This window comes from Sceloporus occidentalis, unplaced genomic scaffold (assembly GCF_023333645.1).
Source record: "Sceloporus occidentalis isolate IW3139 unplaced genomic scaffold, rSceOcc1.0.p SCAF_3, whole genome shotgun sequence".
NCBI lineage: Eukaryota > Metazoa > Chordata > Lepidosauria > Squamata > Phrynosomatidae > Sceloporus > Sceloporus occidentalis.
In genome coordinates this window covers 62,121,752-62,138,541 of record NW_028316983.1, presented here as the reverse complement: position 1 = coordinate 62,138,541, position 16,790 = coordinate 62,121,752, and the positions used below count along the sequence as shown (strand labels likewise).

The window sequence follows — 16,790 nt, the reverse complement described above, 5'->3', positions numbered from 1 at the left end:
TCAAATGCTATCTTGTGTTTTTTCTGTCAAGTCTACAAATATTCTTAGATATAAGAAAAATCTGTTACGTTTAAGAACAGGTGATTGGTTGAAAGAAACCCAATGGCTAGTAATTAGGTAGACAGCCTTCTTACTGGCCTTGTTCCAGGGTTTCTATTACCAGCTGGATGTTCAGCACTTTAACAGGCATAACTTTTCCTAACATGGAAGCAAATGATAGGAAAACCATTACCCGCTTAACTTTGTGAGTACTATTAAAATGTTAGTATTAACAACCTAGTAGCAGGACTAAAAGAAAGAGGTAGCACTTGGGAATTCTGTTTTCATCACTTTCCAAAAGCCAGCCTTCCATTACAACAACACCTGGTAAGGGAAGGTCTCATGCAGTTTTGGAATGCAAATTATGGGGGTGTTTTGTCTTTTTCTTTTTTTGATAATTACTTATTAAACATTGCCCCTTCAGTTTCAAAAAACCTGGCACAACTGCAGCACGAAAGCAAGGCAGATCTGATTTATTGGGTTTCCTATAAAGGGTAATCCAGCCATGAAATCCAAGAAGGACATATAATAACAGGTCAGTCCAATCCAGATCATAAGGAAGTGAAGGAACAGCAAGAACTGAGTCAAGAGAAGAACCTGAAGTTGAAGTCCAACAATATTTGGAGAGCTATGGGTTGCCCAATCATATTAGTAAGTTCAAAAAAAAAATCACAGGGGATTCAGATCAAGATATATACCCAGCTGTTGTATTTAGTACACACAGTATTTTTTTTAATAACTAAAAGTTCTGAGAGGTTACAGTGAACCTGTGCCACAAATGCTTGCACTCTCCTCTCTGTCCCACCCCCCATAATTAGTAAAAATGAGGGCTGGAAGAAGGCTTGCATTTGTGGTAGACAGGCCTGCTTGCTAGATCACTTTTAGCTATAAATGAGAGTGCAGCTGGATATGAACAACAAATCCTAAACATTATTCACGTAATGAGGAGATCATAATTCAAGATGCTGTATTTGAGCAAATGTGGAAGTTGCTTGACTTGGCTGGTACGGCTTTTGAAATTAGACCAAGCACACCAAGGGAGCAGTGATTTAGCATGAGTACACCTGCAGTTTATTTTTATTTTACTCCTTCTTTTCTTTTTTCTTTTCTTTTTTACTGTTGACACATGTGCATGAGCCTCCCCTTGTTCCTTGGATGCAGTTTCTCACTACTTTAGTCTCTTATCTGCGAGACCCATGGGAAAGGAAAGAAGCAGTCAGGAAGCTAAGATTCCTGACAAAGCGAAGAAGGAAAATATTCTCAATGCTAACACTTTTAAATTAGATTTCATTTTCTAACCAAGATATTGTTAGTGTGGGCTAGCTCTGCTGGAAACATGAAAGAGCCTCCCTGGAGCATTTTTGCTATTGTCATTTCAGTGCTGCTAGCTGACAGTAGCAGAAAGCTTCTCTTCCCCACTCATTTTATCATCAATTAAAAAACTTCTCTTGTTGTATCCTTGGAACCAACCCCTAAAGTGCCTTAGGCACAATGTTCCTTTGTGTTTGTGCTGCTCTCAGCTTCCTTTACTGTGTTTTGATTACTTACTACTGTTAACAGCTGCTTTCCTACTTGCTGTGTTAGCTTTACTTAGGATGAAGGCTGGCCTTGCTTTTATCCTCTGAAATGGGTGAGGCATTTAAGTAAGTATTAACTCCACAGGAAACCTCACGCACACCTGTGGAATGCAGAGGTGGTGCAAGAAAAACAGAGGTATACAAATATAGAATTTTTCCTGATCTGCATAGTGTATTTAATTTGTTAGAATATGGAATAATTATATGGAGGACTTGCAACTTGATCCAGAACATTTCATATAAGGAATAACGTTCACTGGTTTGTTTCCAGTGAGATATTAGCTTGATGTTGTTGGATATTTGTTGCATTTGTGGACATTTGAGGAAATAGACCAAGTCTATGAAAGCTTCTGCTACAATATTTTTTGTTCAGTTTCAGAGGTGCTACAAGATCCCTTTATGTATTTTTGGATAAAGTCTTGCTAGTTTGACTAGGGATGATGATGATGGAAGGTCAAAGAAGAAAGTGCAAAGGTAGGCTTAGTGCTGAACATAAATAAAAGAAAAATAATGACCATGAAAATCTTACATACATTCAACCTAGACAATGAAGAAATTGAAATACTGTACAGTCGTAAAAAAAATTCCCATACCTTGGACCAAATATTGATCAAAATGGAGATACATTTGCAGCCAAGAAATAATAATAATAAGACTAGGAATGGGAATGGCAGCCATGAAAAAGCTAGAAAAGATCTTAAAGTGTAAAGATATACAACTGAGCACCAAAGTTAGACTTGTCCATGCCACTGTATCACCATATGAGAGCTAGACAGTAAAGAAAGCAGATAGGAAGAGAATCAAATCATTTGAGATGTGGTGCTGAGGATACCTAAAAGAGCTGTCAAAAAGACAAACATATGGGTCTGTGAACACATCAAGCCTGAAACTTCCTGGAAACCAAGATGATCAAACTGAGACTTTTGTACTTAGCCATATCTTTAGGTTCGCCTTAGGGTTGCCATAAGTAGGAAACAAATTGAAGTCACATAGGAACAACAGCAAGAATGCCAACTAATTGAAAAGATTTCAGAGAGTGAAGGGTAGTTTCTCTTGGCATAAAGTGGGCCCCTATTGTGTCTTACACTTGCTTTGTAAAATCTCTATTCCAGGGGTAGGCAACCTTTTTGAGCCAGGGGCCGGGTTGCTGTCCCTCAGACAACTGGGGGGCCGAAGCCGGGGGGTAGAGCTTCCACCCTCCGGGGGCAGGGCCGCATGCCAGGGGTGGAGCTTCCACCCTCCGGGGGCGGGGCTGCACACCGGGGCGGACATTCCACCAAAGCCCTGCGGGGAGGAGGCATGTGCCCACCCTCTCCTCCTCGGTCCCTTCCTTCGGCCGAACGGGCTCCAAGGGGCCCTTTCGACCAAAGGGGAGGGAGGCCGAAGGGAAGGGCTTGATCACCCGTCCCAGGCCCTTCCCTTTGGCTCTTCCCTTTGGCCGAAAGGGCTCCAAGGGCCGTGGAGGAGCCCAGGAGGCGGCAGGCCGCCTCCGCGGGCCCCTTCTCGGCCTGTGCGGCCCCAGGGAGAAGGGGAGGGCGGCGTGGGGCTTCCCCCTTTGCCTCCTCTGCCCCAGGCCGCGCGGCCCTCCTCTTCCTCCTCTGCGCGGTGGAGGAGGAGGAGGGCAGCGCGGTCGTGCGGCCCAGGAGGAGGAGGAGGAGACGGCCCGCGGGCCGGGGGTTGCCAACCCCTGCTCTATTCCTTGATATTTTTCATGTTTGTAAAAGTTGTACCACGTACTCTTAACAGGCTTGACTTGTGTTACACTGAATTGTTGTTTGCTTTCAACTCATTTCTGAACTATGGCACCCCTAAGGTGAACCTGTCAAGACTTGGCAAGATTTGTTCAGAGGGTCTTTGCCTTTGCCTTCTTCTAAGGCTGAGATATTGTGACTTCCCCAAAGTCATCCAGTGGTTTTCCATGGCCAAGCAGGGATTTGAACCCTGGTCTCCAGAGTTATAGTCCAATGCTCAAACTATTGCACCATGCTGGCTCTTTCTGAGTAGGCAAGTTTAATGTCTGGGGTGAACTGTGTTCAGTTTGAGAAGTCAGCACAACAAATCTGAGTTTGCCGAAAGGTATAGATTACTGGCGAGAGAGGGAAATCTGGGGTGGGCCACCATCATATTACAGTGCCAGTATGCCTGGAAGAAAAAGGAATGTATGCACAGTTCTTCTAACCCAAATATCAGTCTCGTTGCTCTGGTGGATTTTAAAGATCAGGGAAATCTAATGGGAGATTGAGTAGCGATTGTTTATGTGTCTTAGTATATGTCTTTCCACACCTCTCTTCATCTTAACCTTCCCAAGTCGCTAACAGATGCTGAAGGCCTTGAATTCAGTTTTATGTAGGTTTTTTGTTTTGTTTTTAAAGGATCCTATTCATTACTTTCAAACTACAGTGGACATTTTTTCCTCTGTGCCTGCCATTTCCTACAGTGAAAGTTTGGGGAGTGGGCCAAGGATAACATTGTGTGTGAATGGGGTCTCAGTATCCTTTATGTAGAACTAAGGGAGAGCTCCCTTCACTTACTTAAAAACACATTGCAATATTTTTCTTGCTGTTTTTCACATAACTGCACTAAAATGAAAACTAAGGTGGTTATTTGAGTCATTTGAGCATCTTCTCTTGATCCTAAAATAGATAATGAAATTGAGCTACAGCTCTGAGAAAGAGAGGAATAAACCTATGTGTACATATGCACATGTGCAGATAAAAGTGTGCATATATGGACATAACTGGCATTATCTGAGTCAAAACATTCTCTGTAGAATCATAAGATTTGATTGTCATCCAGGCACTACGGGAAATACTAGCTTTGTGTACAAATATGTAGCTTTTTCTAGACCAGGTGATCATCTCCATCTTATAGCTTCCTTATTTTCGTATGTTCAGGATGTTTTACATTAACTACTTAATTCTGAGGGGAAAGTATCCAGATACAATCTAAATAGGAAAAACTGAACATACCTCCAAAAAAGGCAATAATATTTAATTTTTTCTAGCTCCTACAAATGATTAAACTTGAGAATATTGTGCATTTCTCTTAGTGTTTCAAACAGAGTTCAAACATGCTTGCTCAACCATAGAATTGTTTTCAGACCTCTCTTTAGCTCAGGTGCACATCTGGAAAAAACACTGAAGTGGCTACATGAAAATGGCAGAAAAAGCCAAGCTGTACAAGCAAAGGATTAGGACCAAAAAGGTTGTGTTTATCAACTTGAGGGCAGTTAACAAAAACAATATGGAAGATGTAGGGAAAGGTTGCCTTCTTCTCATTTCTGCAAACATAAGCAGTTCTGTCAGGACATGAAAATAATTAGATTCCACCCTGTCTGCAAAAATATTTTTTCTCTAATATTGTGGCATGTTTAGTATCTCACTTGTCTGTTTTAAGAGAAATTCAGTTCCTGTAATTTATTTGATTCATGGGCCCTATACAGAAAGGCTGGCCTGTGGGCGGAGTCAGGATACAGCATCCTGATGATGCACGCCCTGACTCTGCCCCAGGGTGCCATGATGCCACATGCTGCTCCAGACTGTGCGCGGCATCATGGCACGCCTTCGGTGCTGTGTCCAGATGATGTAGTGCCGAAGGGGTGCCATACAGTCATGGCACCATGGCTATGGTGACCTTTAGAGGGTGCACCCCTAAAGGACGGATCAGGGCCGCAGCGTGAGGCTGCCGCAACCCTGATCCAGCCAGGAAAGGGGTAGCCTCCCGCTGCCCCTTAGGAGCGGTCTGGCTGTAGAACCACTTAGTTTCTCTACTGGCCTGTCTCTAGGAAGGAGACCTGGGATTATCAATTGCATGAGATAATCGGTTTTGTGGTTTAGGTACCTTTTTACTAAGTCACAGGCTCAATGCCACCAAGTACTTTATTGTGGGCCACCATAACAACAAGCTTGTGATTGTTCGCTGTTTAAGGTCTTTGGAAGCCACAACATTGCTGTGAATATTTTTAACAGAATGAATCTATATGGGACTCTTTAATATAGCAGAGAAAAGAAGAATGCAATTTTGCTGGAGAAAATTTACTTTTAGCTAGGACAGTTTAGAAGAAGGTAGAATATATAGTAGGGAAACTGATGTGTTGACTAGGTAAGGTGGATTTGTTCTAAAAGGAATTTTCACCAGTCTACTGTCGCCCAAATATAAGATCTAGATTACTCAGTGGCTGGCTTTCATCTTTTGTTGCTGAAAGCTTTCTAATATTTGATATAGGGTTCTGCTTTGACTGGACACTCAGTAAAATGTAAGATTGATATGCCAATATCTTGCCTTAAAACATAGATAATTTGAGCCAAGTAACATCTGTGCCACTACGGTCACTTGCATTTTGATAGTATTAAAAACCTTGTTGTTGTGTGCTTTCATACTTATAGCAACCCAAAGTGAACCGTGGCCAGATTTGTTCAGAGAAGATTTGTGCGTACCTCACACTGAAGCTCAGAGAGTGTGACTCACCCAAGGTAACCTAATGGGTTTCCATGGCTGAACGGAGATTTCAATTCTGTTCTCCAGAGTTGTAGTCCAACACTCAAACTACTACACCACATTGCTATTGGCATATAAATGGTAATGGAAGCAAACTCAGCCTTTTGGTTATATGAAATAAGCCATGCATTTTAATGTGGAGCCGAAGGCTTTCATGGCCGGCATCCATAGACTTTTGTGGGATTTTCAGGCTGTGTGGCTATGTTCATTTTAATGTATGTCAGGAGGTGCATGCACTTTGTAAAGCACAGAATGACAAATGCTATAATAATAATGACAGAAGAACATATCCACCTACAGCATAAAATAACGTAAGAAATTACGGGATTTTTTAAAATTTTTGTAAGATATTTGTGCACTCTTATTACAGTTTTAGAAAAACAGAATGATATTTTGCCCTAGTGTATATTCTGTTTGCTTTATAAATATAATAATAATAATAATAATAATAATAATAATAATAATAATATATTCTTTGTGCTTTGCACAGGGATTGAAGGATGCACTAGGTGAGGATGTGGGTAAGATTTTGCAAATCCTTCTGTAGGAAGAATGAAGATAATAACAAGGATGCACAGCTGATTTTGCTTTTGTTAGTCTTCTTGGGGTAAGGCCTATCTGCATAGGAAGGCAAGAAATCATTCAGAACAAATTATTTTGGCAGCAGAAAGAAGGACTGGTTACAACATGTTGAGTAAAAATAAACATAGAACTAAATATATATATATATTCTGCACATCTCAGAGAAAGATGAAAAGTGGTGTGATCTCAGATGAGCTTGGAAAGGTGGTTGTCCTAGCAAGTCATCAATCATACTAGCTCCTTCTTGCCAAACCATTGTATCATTCAAGTTTAATAGCTAGTTTTTGTCTTTTATCAGATACAGCATATATTTTATTTGTGAAGTGTTCAGTGCTGGCTTTATTATTATTATTAAGACCTTTCTAGACTATCATTTTCTGTGCAGTAAACTCAAGTATGGTTCTGTTTTAGATATATATTCTGTTTTCCCTAGTATATGGCACTAGCATTTTGTCACCAAGAGAATGAAATGCCAGTCTCTTGCACCATCCTGTTCCCAGTTTACCCTACTGTGATTGTTAGCATTGAGGATTACATTGCTTATAATATGAGCCATTCATCTATCCCTAGGTTCTGTAAACTATTGAGAAAGTTTATGTGTTGTGTGTTAAGAGCTTTTGGGCAGTCTGGGTGCTACCTGAGTGCAAGGCTGCCTATCTGTCAAGGACAATTAAATGTTTAAAACCAGCAAGACTGTTCCTGTCCCTCTGCAGCAGTTGCCTACTTTGAGCACGTGCTTTGTTCACTTTAATTGTTTTACGGCTGTGTCGTCCTGAATTTTGAAAGATCAAACAGTATATGTATTGATCACCATGATATCTTTGTAATAGTAAACTGTCTGCTTCAGCTAAATATTTGCAATGTAATGCAGAGAAAGCTTCCTTATGGCATATGATGGGGCATGTTCAGTGGTAACTCCTTTTTGGTTGAAGATGTTGTTGGTGCTGTTGTGTGCCTTCAAGTCGTTTCTGACTTAGGCAACCCTGTCACCTGATCTTCAGTGGGATTTCTTGGCTCAAAGGGGAAATAAGTTTATCTTTCACTTCCTTTATGATATTTTACTGCTACTTATTATTCTTGGGGAGTTTGATATGAATGGAGCAGGAAAGGATTTTAGCATAAAGATGAACTGTAGGGAAGGAGTTAAGAAACACACACCTGTACACATACCAGTCTTGAAATTGCTGCTTCAACAGCTTCATTGTATAAAATAACCTAACAGAATTTTTTAAAAAATGAGATATATATTTTTATAGTCTGATCACACAGCATGTTTTACATACATATAAGACAGCTATTCCTGGGTAAACATTCACATGGTCAGATATCATGAATGAGCTAATAGCTCAGGATATGGCTAGCAGCTATGTCCTGCAATCTGTTCCCAAAGAAAATTGGAAACTGTTTATAATATACAACAGTCTACCCATAAAAGAGGGAACATGACCAAGGTGCAAAAATATTTTGGAAAATGTCATTTCTCTCTGGATATAAGTAGCAAAATAGACCCAAATTAGCAGCAGATTATAATCTTTTTCTCTTTTAGGGGCTTCCCTTCTATTTATGCGAAGGATTGTTTTTCCAAATAATAAGTTCAGAGTTTGAGATGGATGTTAACAGGATCTTCCATGGATTCAAAGGTTAAAGATTAGATAATAGGACATCTCCTTCTCTTTCATAGCTTCCTGTTTTTCTTCACTGATAATGAGTCATATGTCTACTTTCTTGAATTTTATCTTTCCTTGCCGTCATACTCTAATTTGTGAAAATGCACGTAGTTTAGTTAGAATATGTATGAGTTTGAATTGAGTATACTCTGGGATTACTGTTGCACAGTTTACATAAATCCCAGTATGCACATGTGGTTAACTGACCATGAAATGTTAGGGAAAACTCCATAATGTTTTTGTTGTTGATGCATGCCTTTCAACATTTTTCTTCTTTTCCCTGAAGGTTAACAGGAACAGGCTGATAGAGGTCCTTTTCGAAACAGACGTGGATGATGCCAGAGCTATGACAGGGGCTGCAGCCTTGGCAGTGAAGGGTGGTGATCAGTTATGGAACAGCCAAAGGAGGAAGTACCTGAGGTCAGGGAAGAGGAGGAGGAAGAGGAAGAGGCAGTGACGGCAGTAGGTGGAGCCTCAGACCCAAATGAAGGACCAGATAATTCAGCACCTTCTATCAGCTACACAGGTAAGGTTTGAGAGGTAGAACAACACATCATACTCATTTTAAGATATTGTTACATTTTATATGTAGAATATATTTTTGCCTTTAATTTATCCTCATTAGGATGGCATTATTCTTGCTCTTTGAAAATGGAAAATTTACCAGGATACAGTTTGTCCTGTAGACCACACTCTTGTTTGTTGCCTAGACAATTCATCCTCCTTTCATTTTTTGTTTTTGTTCCCAGTTGTGATATTATTTCTGTCCTCCACTCTTATGTTACCCTGGTATTTACTTCTCTGTTTCTTCTGGTCTTTTTAATTCTTGGTTTGTCCTTCTTCCTTTTGATGTCTTGAAGATTCAGAACTTGGCCTCTTAGTTTTCTGTTGCTTGACTTTTCATAGAATCATAGTGTTGAAAGAGGTCACAAGGGCCATCCAGTCCAACTCTCTGCCATACAGCAGCATGTATATGCACTCTCTATTTCAAATTCAGCCACCACCTTGACATAGAATATTCCTAAATATATTATTTCCTTTTTTAAAAAAATTAACTACTGTATATACTCAACTATGAGTCGACCTCATGTATAAGTCGAGGTGAACTTAGGGGGCTAAAAATGTGGATTTTTACATGACCTGTGGATAGGTCGAGGGTCAGACTTAAGGAGGCCGCCCAGCTGGGGAGAGGCTGCCCCTTGCGGAGGAAACTCTGCTGGAGAGAGGCTTGGTCGATACCGTATTGCCCCATGTATATGTCTATCCAGGATTTTGGAGGCCATTTTGGGGCGAAAATTTCTTGACTTATAGTCGAGTATGTACGGTGTATTAATAATACAATTTAACAGATGTTTTCTGGGTGGCTCACAAGGCAGATATCACCATTAAAGAGGCAACATAAATAAAATTTGTGTGTGTGTGTGTATAATTGAAACACACATTACCGTGAAGCGCATACTGTGAATTATTTAAAGGTCTTAGCTTGGCATCAAAAAGACCATAAGGATAGGATCAAGCTTCACACTCATTAAAAACTATTCAGCAACCAGAGTGACACCACCAAAAAGACCTTTTTCTTAGCGGGCACCTCTTCACTTTATTTAGAGGACACAGTCTCAAGTCTGACAATTCAACTGATATTCCCACCTGCTTGTCCTGCTCATTCTACATCTCGATAAGGGGAAGCAAGAATTTGCAGTCTTTCCAATCAGCCATTTGTTTTGTCCTAAGATTGCTCTCCATCTTAAGGCATTGCAGCCATGGGATGATGCTTAACCTTCTCTCACTACCAGATTTGGTGACTCTAATGATATTTTATGTTTTGGTACCATGGTTCATGTACTTGTTGATATTTCTTAAATGTACTTGTTTATATTTCTTAAAACCATGCAGAGTTTTACAGATATCTATGAAATTTAGCCTAATTTCTATACATTTATTTCTCTAATGATGTAGATGTCTTCTGGGACATTACTTCCTTAATAGAAAATTTGATATCAGAGACAGAATAATAGGGAAGAATAGCAATTGATTCCTGTGCCATAAAAAAAGAAGAGCAGTTCTACATGTTTTGGCAAATTTTTAATCCAAAACTAACTATATGCACATGGAAAACTAAATATCCAAGTCAAGTGAGCCTTACATAAGGAAACAAAAACATTTTGAACCTTTTAGTGGCCGTGTAAAAGCATCTTCCAAAATAATCCAGATAGGGTTTTCTTTCACCAGTCTCCACTTTTCTTATGATTTCCATTTTGGTGACCAAGTGTATAGAAATTGTTTTTGTTTTTTTTAATATACTGGGGTGTAGCTGATGAGTCAGGTTTGTCTGTTTCCCTTCTTCTGTTTTGCTGTTCATGCATGTTCAGTAAGGAATTCTGGTATCATCTGCTATTTACCTTGGTTTTGTAGATAAGCTCACACATTTCCAGTAGAGCTGAATTCCACTTTTTCCCAGCTCAAGCTTTATCCCATTGTTTACTGCAAATATGCTGCTGCAACCTGACACCAAAACTGTGTTTCTCAAGCCCTGCTTTACCATCCTCTCAATGTCAATGCTGCCCCCCCCCCAAAAAAAAAATCAGCTAGAGAGAGGACCAGAAGGAAAACTGGGGGCTGGGAAGGAATAAAAATACTCTGTAAAAAAATGAACTTCTTTGTTAGAGTCGTTGTTAACAGATATATGCCTATACTAGGCATTCACATCATCATGATTTTGTTCTGTTTATTTAAAAGTGTTAAAAGATTGATATAGTTTTTAATGGGGATAATGTGTTTGCTGTACTGGGCAAATTGAAAATGATCTTTTACAATGATCTTTGTGCCCTGATTTTAAGGGAAAAGTAGATGATGCCTGTCTTGGAAAGAAAACCATAATGCCCATCCTTATTTGAGAAATAAAGTACTTCTCTTGTATGTAAATGATTTACAACATGAATAAGTGGACAAGCTGCACAATAAAGTTTATAAACTCTTATAAGTACTTCCCTGTTATTGATCCCATCCACTTGGGTATAGCATAATGTACAATTACGTTTATTTATATACTATTACATCCACGTTACATACAAAATCACTTGACATAATCTATTTACATTATTTTACTTTTCTTCATGAGGAAAATGTTTTATTAGATGTTGGTTAAAATTTTGTAAACGTGTGAAAGACCAGATTAAAATGATCTCAGGAGCTAGATTTGGTCCATGGGCCACCAAATGACTTTCTTCAGTTTAGGCTGTTGCCTTTTACTTGTTGGTATAATTTAGAAAACCTCCACTTTAATTTTCACTTTTGTTGTAATTATGTCACCCCTTTACTCATTTCTGAACATTGCCTTTATATTAAAAGTCCTTGTATTGAAGATTCATCTTTTTGTCTATGCCCTACTCCATCTTCCCCTGTTCTTGCTGTCTCTACTGAGCTTCATATATAAACTGTCCTCCCTTTACATTATATCACAGTCTCAGCTTCATGTTTTGCCTTATGCCTGAAAAAGCTGGTTCTAGCCGTAGCTGATTCTGCTCATGCAATAAATGACAGTGGCCAGATGGTCCATATTCAGATGGAAGCTGAAGAGAATGCAGTTGGTCCAGCAAGAGAACCCAGATGGTTTACTGAGCCTTCACAGGAATTAATGGGCAGCATCCTGTTGGTGTTCTGCACTACTGGTGGCATTTTTCCAGGATTGTACTGTGGTGAAGGAAAGCAGAAAGAATCTGTTAGCTGTCAGCAGCCAATTTCTCCCTCCTGTATTGCCACCTACCTTGTTGTAGCTATGCTTGCATACTGCACCAATAGGATTCTGGGCTGTAACTAGATTTTCTGTTGCTGTTTTTCTAGTTGTTTGTATGGTAATACTCTACAGTATTTGGTTTCAGTTGAGTGCAGATGGAAGAAACAAAGATTAATATATTTTGTAAAAACTATAGCATGAGATATGTCATAACATTCAGCTGTTATTACGATTAGTATAATATATGTTTTAGAGTACACAGTGTAGCTATTGAATATAGAATGAATTGATGCAGGGCCTTCCTACAGGTTTGCATCCTGCCTCCAGATATTATACGGCCATAGTATTATTTGGGTAATGCCCGCTCTGAAAGTAAATATAGTATGGTGAGCCTAAACAAATAATTTCCTCCATTGGTCAGTAATGAACAATATGAACTATTAATGCACATTTCTGATGTGTTGGTAAGTGTTCTAAAACAAACCTACCAGTCACTCATCCTTGAATTAGTTTTGCAACTCTTATTAGATTATACCCATCTTTTAAAATGATGAAAGAAAATTGTAAATTAATAAATCAACTTATTCTGTGTCATGTTTTAACAACAAAAGAAGGCTAAAGTGCAAATGCATGCAGGAATGCAAGATTGAAATGCAAATGAAATTCTCCCATAATGGGAGAAACACAGGATATAAATAAGTGAAGCAAACAAATTAAGATTTTAATTCTCTTTCACAATTTTGTTTAGATTTTTGGTCTTGATAGTGGAAAACTGTTCCTCTGGAACATCAGGTTTTGGTCACTTTCAAACCTTCAGGCTAAGGCATAGAGATGCTTGTGTTCAAATTGAATTGACTAATTTTGATCTTTTTAAAAAACAAAAACAAAAAACTATTCCTTGTCAGCCAAGGCTGCAAAAGAGCTCATGGCTCTGTTGAAGTTAACCTGATGATGGGATGAAAAGATAAAGGGACCCAGAGCAGTTCTCAAGCCTGTACTAAGAAGAGGCATTGACTTGGTTGCAATGGCAAGAAACTCCTTTCTGTACAGAAGTCCTCTTCACAACCACATATTAAGGAGTGTTTCACTGCCTAATTTCTTTTTGTGTTTGGGGACTCTAAAGCAATAACTTGGCCAGATTTTTTGAACTGGAAGGATAGAATTAGTTCATCTTATTTTCCTTCTCAGATCTGAGCCTGAACAAAACTAGGAAATGACATAAATACTATAAACAATAGATTAGATAGCTCAGTTTGTATTGCTGTTCTACTAGAGATGCAGGATGCCTGCCAAAGCCTGGTTTGGTGTTGTGTACTTTCAGGTTGTTTCCAACTTATAGCGACCCTAAGGTGAACCTATTATGAGCTTTGGGGAAAACTCCTTCAAAATCCAGGCGTTTCTGAATGCAAGATATTTGGCTATATCTGGAAACTGTAAAATTCATGTGAGAAGGTTCTGCTGTAGCACTGCTATGTGTTTGAGTGTCTAGTCTTGAAGAATAGTGTGATTGCTCTATATTGTATTTCCCAATTAGATTTTTCACAGAGTTCTTCTCCTTCTCTGTCGGACCAACTCCAGATGGGCTGTGATGAGGCAACTTCAGGAAGTCTGAACGTAGAATGCAGGGTCTGTGGTGACAAGGCATCAGGATTCCACTATGGAGTGCATGCATGTGAAGGTTGCAAGGTATGGGTAAAATGAAAAATATACCCTCTGTACAACCTGAAGATTAATGGAAGCAGACTATTGCTCTTCAGTGAGTAAATAGGAGAAGAAAATCAGAAACTTTTCTTCTTATGTTAAAAATCTTTTTAACATAAATCAAAACAAAAATTTAACAAAAATCACTGCAAATGAAGAGAATAAACAAAGTATTGTATACAGAGGACATAATGATATCTTCTTGAAATACTAAGAGACTTAAAATACTCAGATTGGCATGGCTACCCCTCTGAAATTTTTCAGTAAGTATACATAGGGGTTTTGCATAGCTGTGCCTCTTCAGTACCCTTCCCTACTGTCACTGTTCTCCAGTGCATCTAGGTCTCTCTGAGAATGTAGAGATTAGCTACCTTTTTCTGACATGCCACAGGGCACCTGTGAATATATTCTGCTCCAGATGGTTTGGCTGGCTGTAGCAATCATAAAATTCCATCTCCTGCTCACAGATGCCGACAGAGTGGAGCTACTCTCTGTCTCTGGTGCCAAAGTTCTTCAAGGCCAAAAACCAGAAATGGCCTGTAGAGACACAGGAAGGATGTTTAGAGGCTGGAATTTGTTTATTCCTATCCCTCTGCTGGCCACTTACGATATTACCAGTCTGCTTCTTTCCTTGTTTTCTATACAGTGGTACCCCGGGATACGAATTCACCGCGTTACGAAATTTCCGGGGTACGAAAAAGTTACATTGGAAAAAACTGTTCCGGGTTACGAAGGATTTTTCGGGTTACGAAATTAATTTCGGCGCGAAATTCAAATCGGAAGCCGCGGCTAGCGGCTTTCCAGCGCCTTTTCGGGTTGCGAAATGTATCGGGTTACGAACGGCGCCGCGGAACGAATTAAATTCGTAACCCGAGGTAGCACTGTATATGTAATACAACGAAAATGTTTAGGTTGGCTGCATTCCTGTAACTTTTTCTATATGCAGTTTGTTGTTTTAATGCCCTACTGGTTGTTGTTGAAAACATTTTTGTGTCCCAAGGTCCAAAACAAAGGACAGTTATCTTACAAGTTTTAAATGAATTGCTGTTCCAAGAATTAACTCTTCTTTCAGTTTTTTCCCTACATCTCACTTTCTGATCTGCTCCCTCACCAACAGGGCTTCTTTCGTCGAACAATACGTATGAAGTTGGAGTATGAGAAATGTGAGCGGAACTGCAAGATTCAGAAAAAGAACCGAAACAAGTGCCAGTACTGCCGCTTTCAGAAATGCCTCTCCCTAGGCATGTCACACAATGGTGAGGCCTTTTTCTTCTGTCTCTGGATGGGGAAGTGAACAAAGGGAAGGGGATAAAAGGAACAGTGCATTTAATCTGAGTAAAATATTTAGCAGTGATTAGAAATTTGGGAGAAAGAAACATCAACAGACTAAGATATCTGGATGATACCATATTACTAGTGGAAAACATCAGACTTGGAACATTTACTAAGAAAGGCCAAGGGAGAAATTGCAAAAGCAGGATTGCTGCTGAACATTAAACAAAAAAATGACCACAGAGGATCTACATAAATTCAACCTAGACAATGAAGAAATTGAAATAGTAAAGATTTCCTCTATCTTGAATCAAATATTGATCAGAATGGAGACTGCAGTCAAGAAATAAGAAGACCAGGAATGGGAAGGGCAGCCATGGAAGAACTAGACAAGATCCTAAAGTGTAAAGATATACAACAGAGCACTAAAGTCAGAATCATCCAAGACATTATATTCCCTGTTACCATGTACAGATGTGAGAGCTGGACAGTGAAAAAAGCTGACAGAAAGAAAATAAACTCATTTGAGATGTGGTGCTGGAGAAGAATGCTGAGGATACCATGGACGGCCGAAAAGACAAACAAATGAGTCCTTAAAACAGATCAAGCCTTAACTATCTCTGGAAGCCAAGATGATTAAACTGAAGCAATTGTACTTTGGCCACATCATGAACAGGCATGACTCATTAGACAAGATAAGAATGCTAGGGAAGGTAGAAGACTGTAGAGAGAGAGGAAGAATGTGTGCCAGATGGATAGACTCAATCAGGAAAGTTACAGGCCTGCATTTGCAGGACCTAAGCAGAGCAGTAGAGGCTAGGAGGCCTTGAAGGTGTCTGGGGTCACCATTAGTTGACGTTGACTCGAGGATAGTTAACAACAATAAGAAATTGTTGAGGGGACATGTCTGGCTTGATAGACTATAAAGCACTTCTTCTATGCCAAAAAGCAGGTCTTATTTTATTTTAAGAATTTCTGTTCAGCCTTTCATTTAAAAGTTTCTTGGCTGGTTTACAGTAGCTAATAAAAATCCAGTAAAACTTCTAATATTATTATAAAACCATGTTCATCTGTAAAAGTCAACATTAAAAACTTTTCTTTTCTAAAAGAAAAGTAAAATCGCTTCTGGAAGGACTCTATGGAGCTTTAACCTCCAAAAGTGTATTAACTTCAAACAGAATTTTATGGGCACAAATAGCAAAGCAGTGGGATTTTTTTGTGAGAATGTAATGGAGAACAATGTGTTAAAACCTTTTCTCTAAATCCTTGTCCCAGCCTGGATCTGGAGTCTTGAAGCTGCTTTTGGTAAAAGAGTGGATAGTTGTGAATGTATGTTTTGAAATGCCTGTTTAACATATTTGTATACTTTGACTCTTAGACTGCATAAATACATATGAAGGAGCAAAACCCCAGTGAAGACAATGGGACTTAATTCTAATAAACATTCATAGTATTACAGAATAAATTTATTTATTCTGCAATTTTTACAGGCAGCTTTTCCTCTTTTTTTCTCAGCCTTTTCACAGTATTCAGTATCTGTGGATATGCCTTTTAAGATACATTAAAATTTCCTCCCCATGGGTTAATTTTCTTTTCTACATCTGTAGATTTTTTTTGAGTCCATTGTCAGTTTAATAATTAATTTGGGAATCAGTATCAGGTAGTGTTGGGCTAAGGAGAGTTTAGATTCCCATTCAGCTACTGAAGAGACCTGCCTGAGAG

At 39.2% G+C, this 16,790-nt stretch overlaps 1 protein-coding gene across 5 annotated transcripts in view; it reads left to right on the top strand.

Annotated features, from left to right (window-relative positions):
- The window catches only part of PPARD (peroxisome proliferator activated receptor delta), a 62,228-nt gene that overhangs the window by 29,273 nt on the left and 16,165 nt on the right, over positions 1 to 16,790 (top strand). For 2 of the 5 annotated variants that reach the window (XM_089514658.1, XM_089514659.1), the window contains exons 2-4: positions 8,649 to 8,888; positions 13,630 to 13,781; positions 14,914 to 15,052. In XM_089514658.1, the coding sequence (XP_089370784.1) occupies positions 8,753 to 8,888; positions 13,630 to 13,781; positions 14,914 to 15,052 (427 nt within the window). In that variant the 5' untranslated portion in view covers positions 8,649 to 8,752. Of the gene's footprint in view, positions 1 to 6,003; positions 6,089 to 6,601; positions 6,623 to 8,648; positions 8,889 to 13,629; positions 13,782 to 14,913; positions 15,053 to 16,790 lie in introns of those variants that run through there. The other 3 variants (XM_089514661.1, XM_089514660.1, XM_089514662.1) reach the window with 3 other exon arrangements.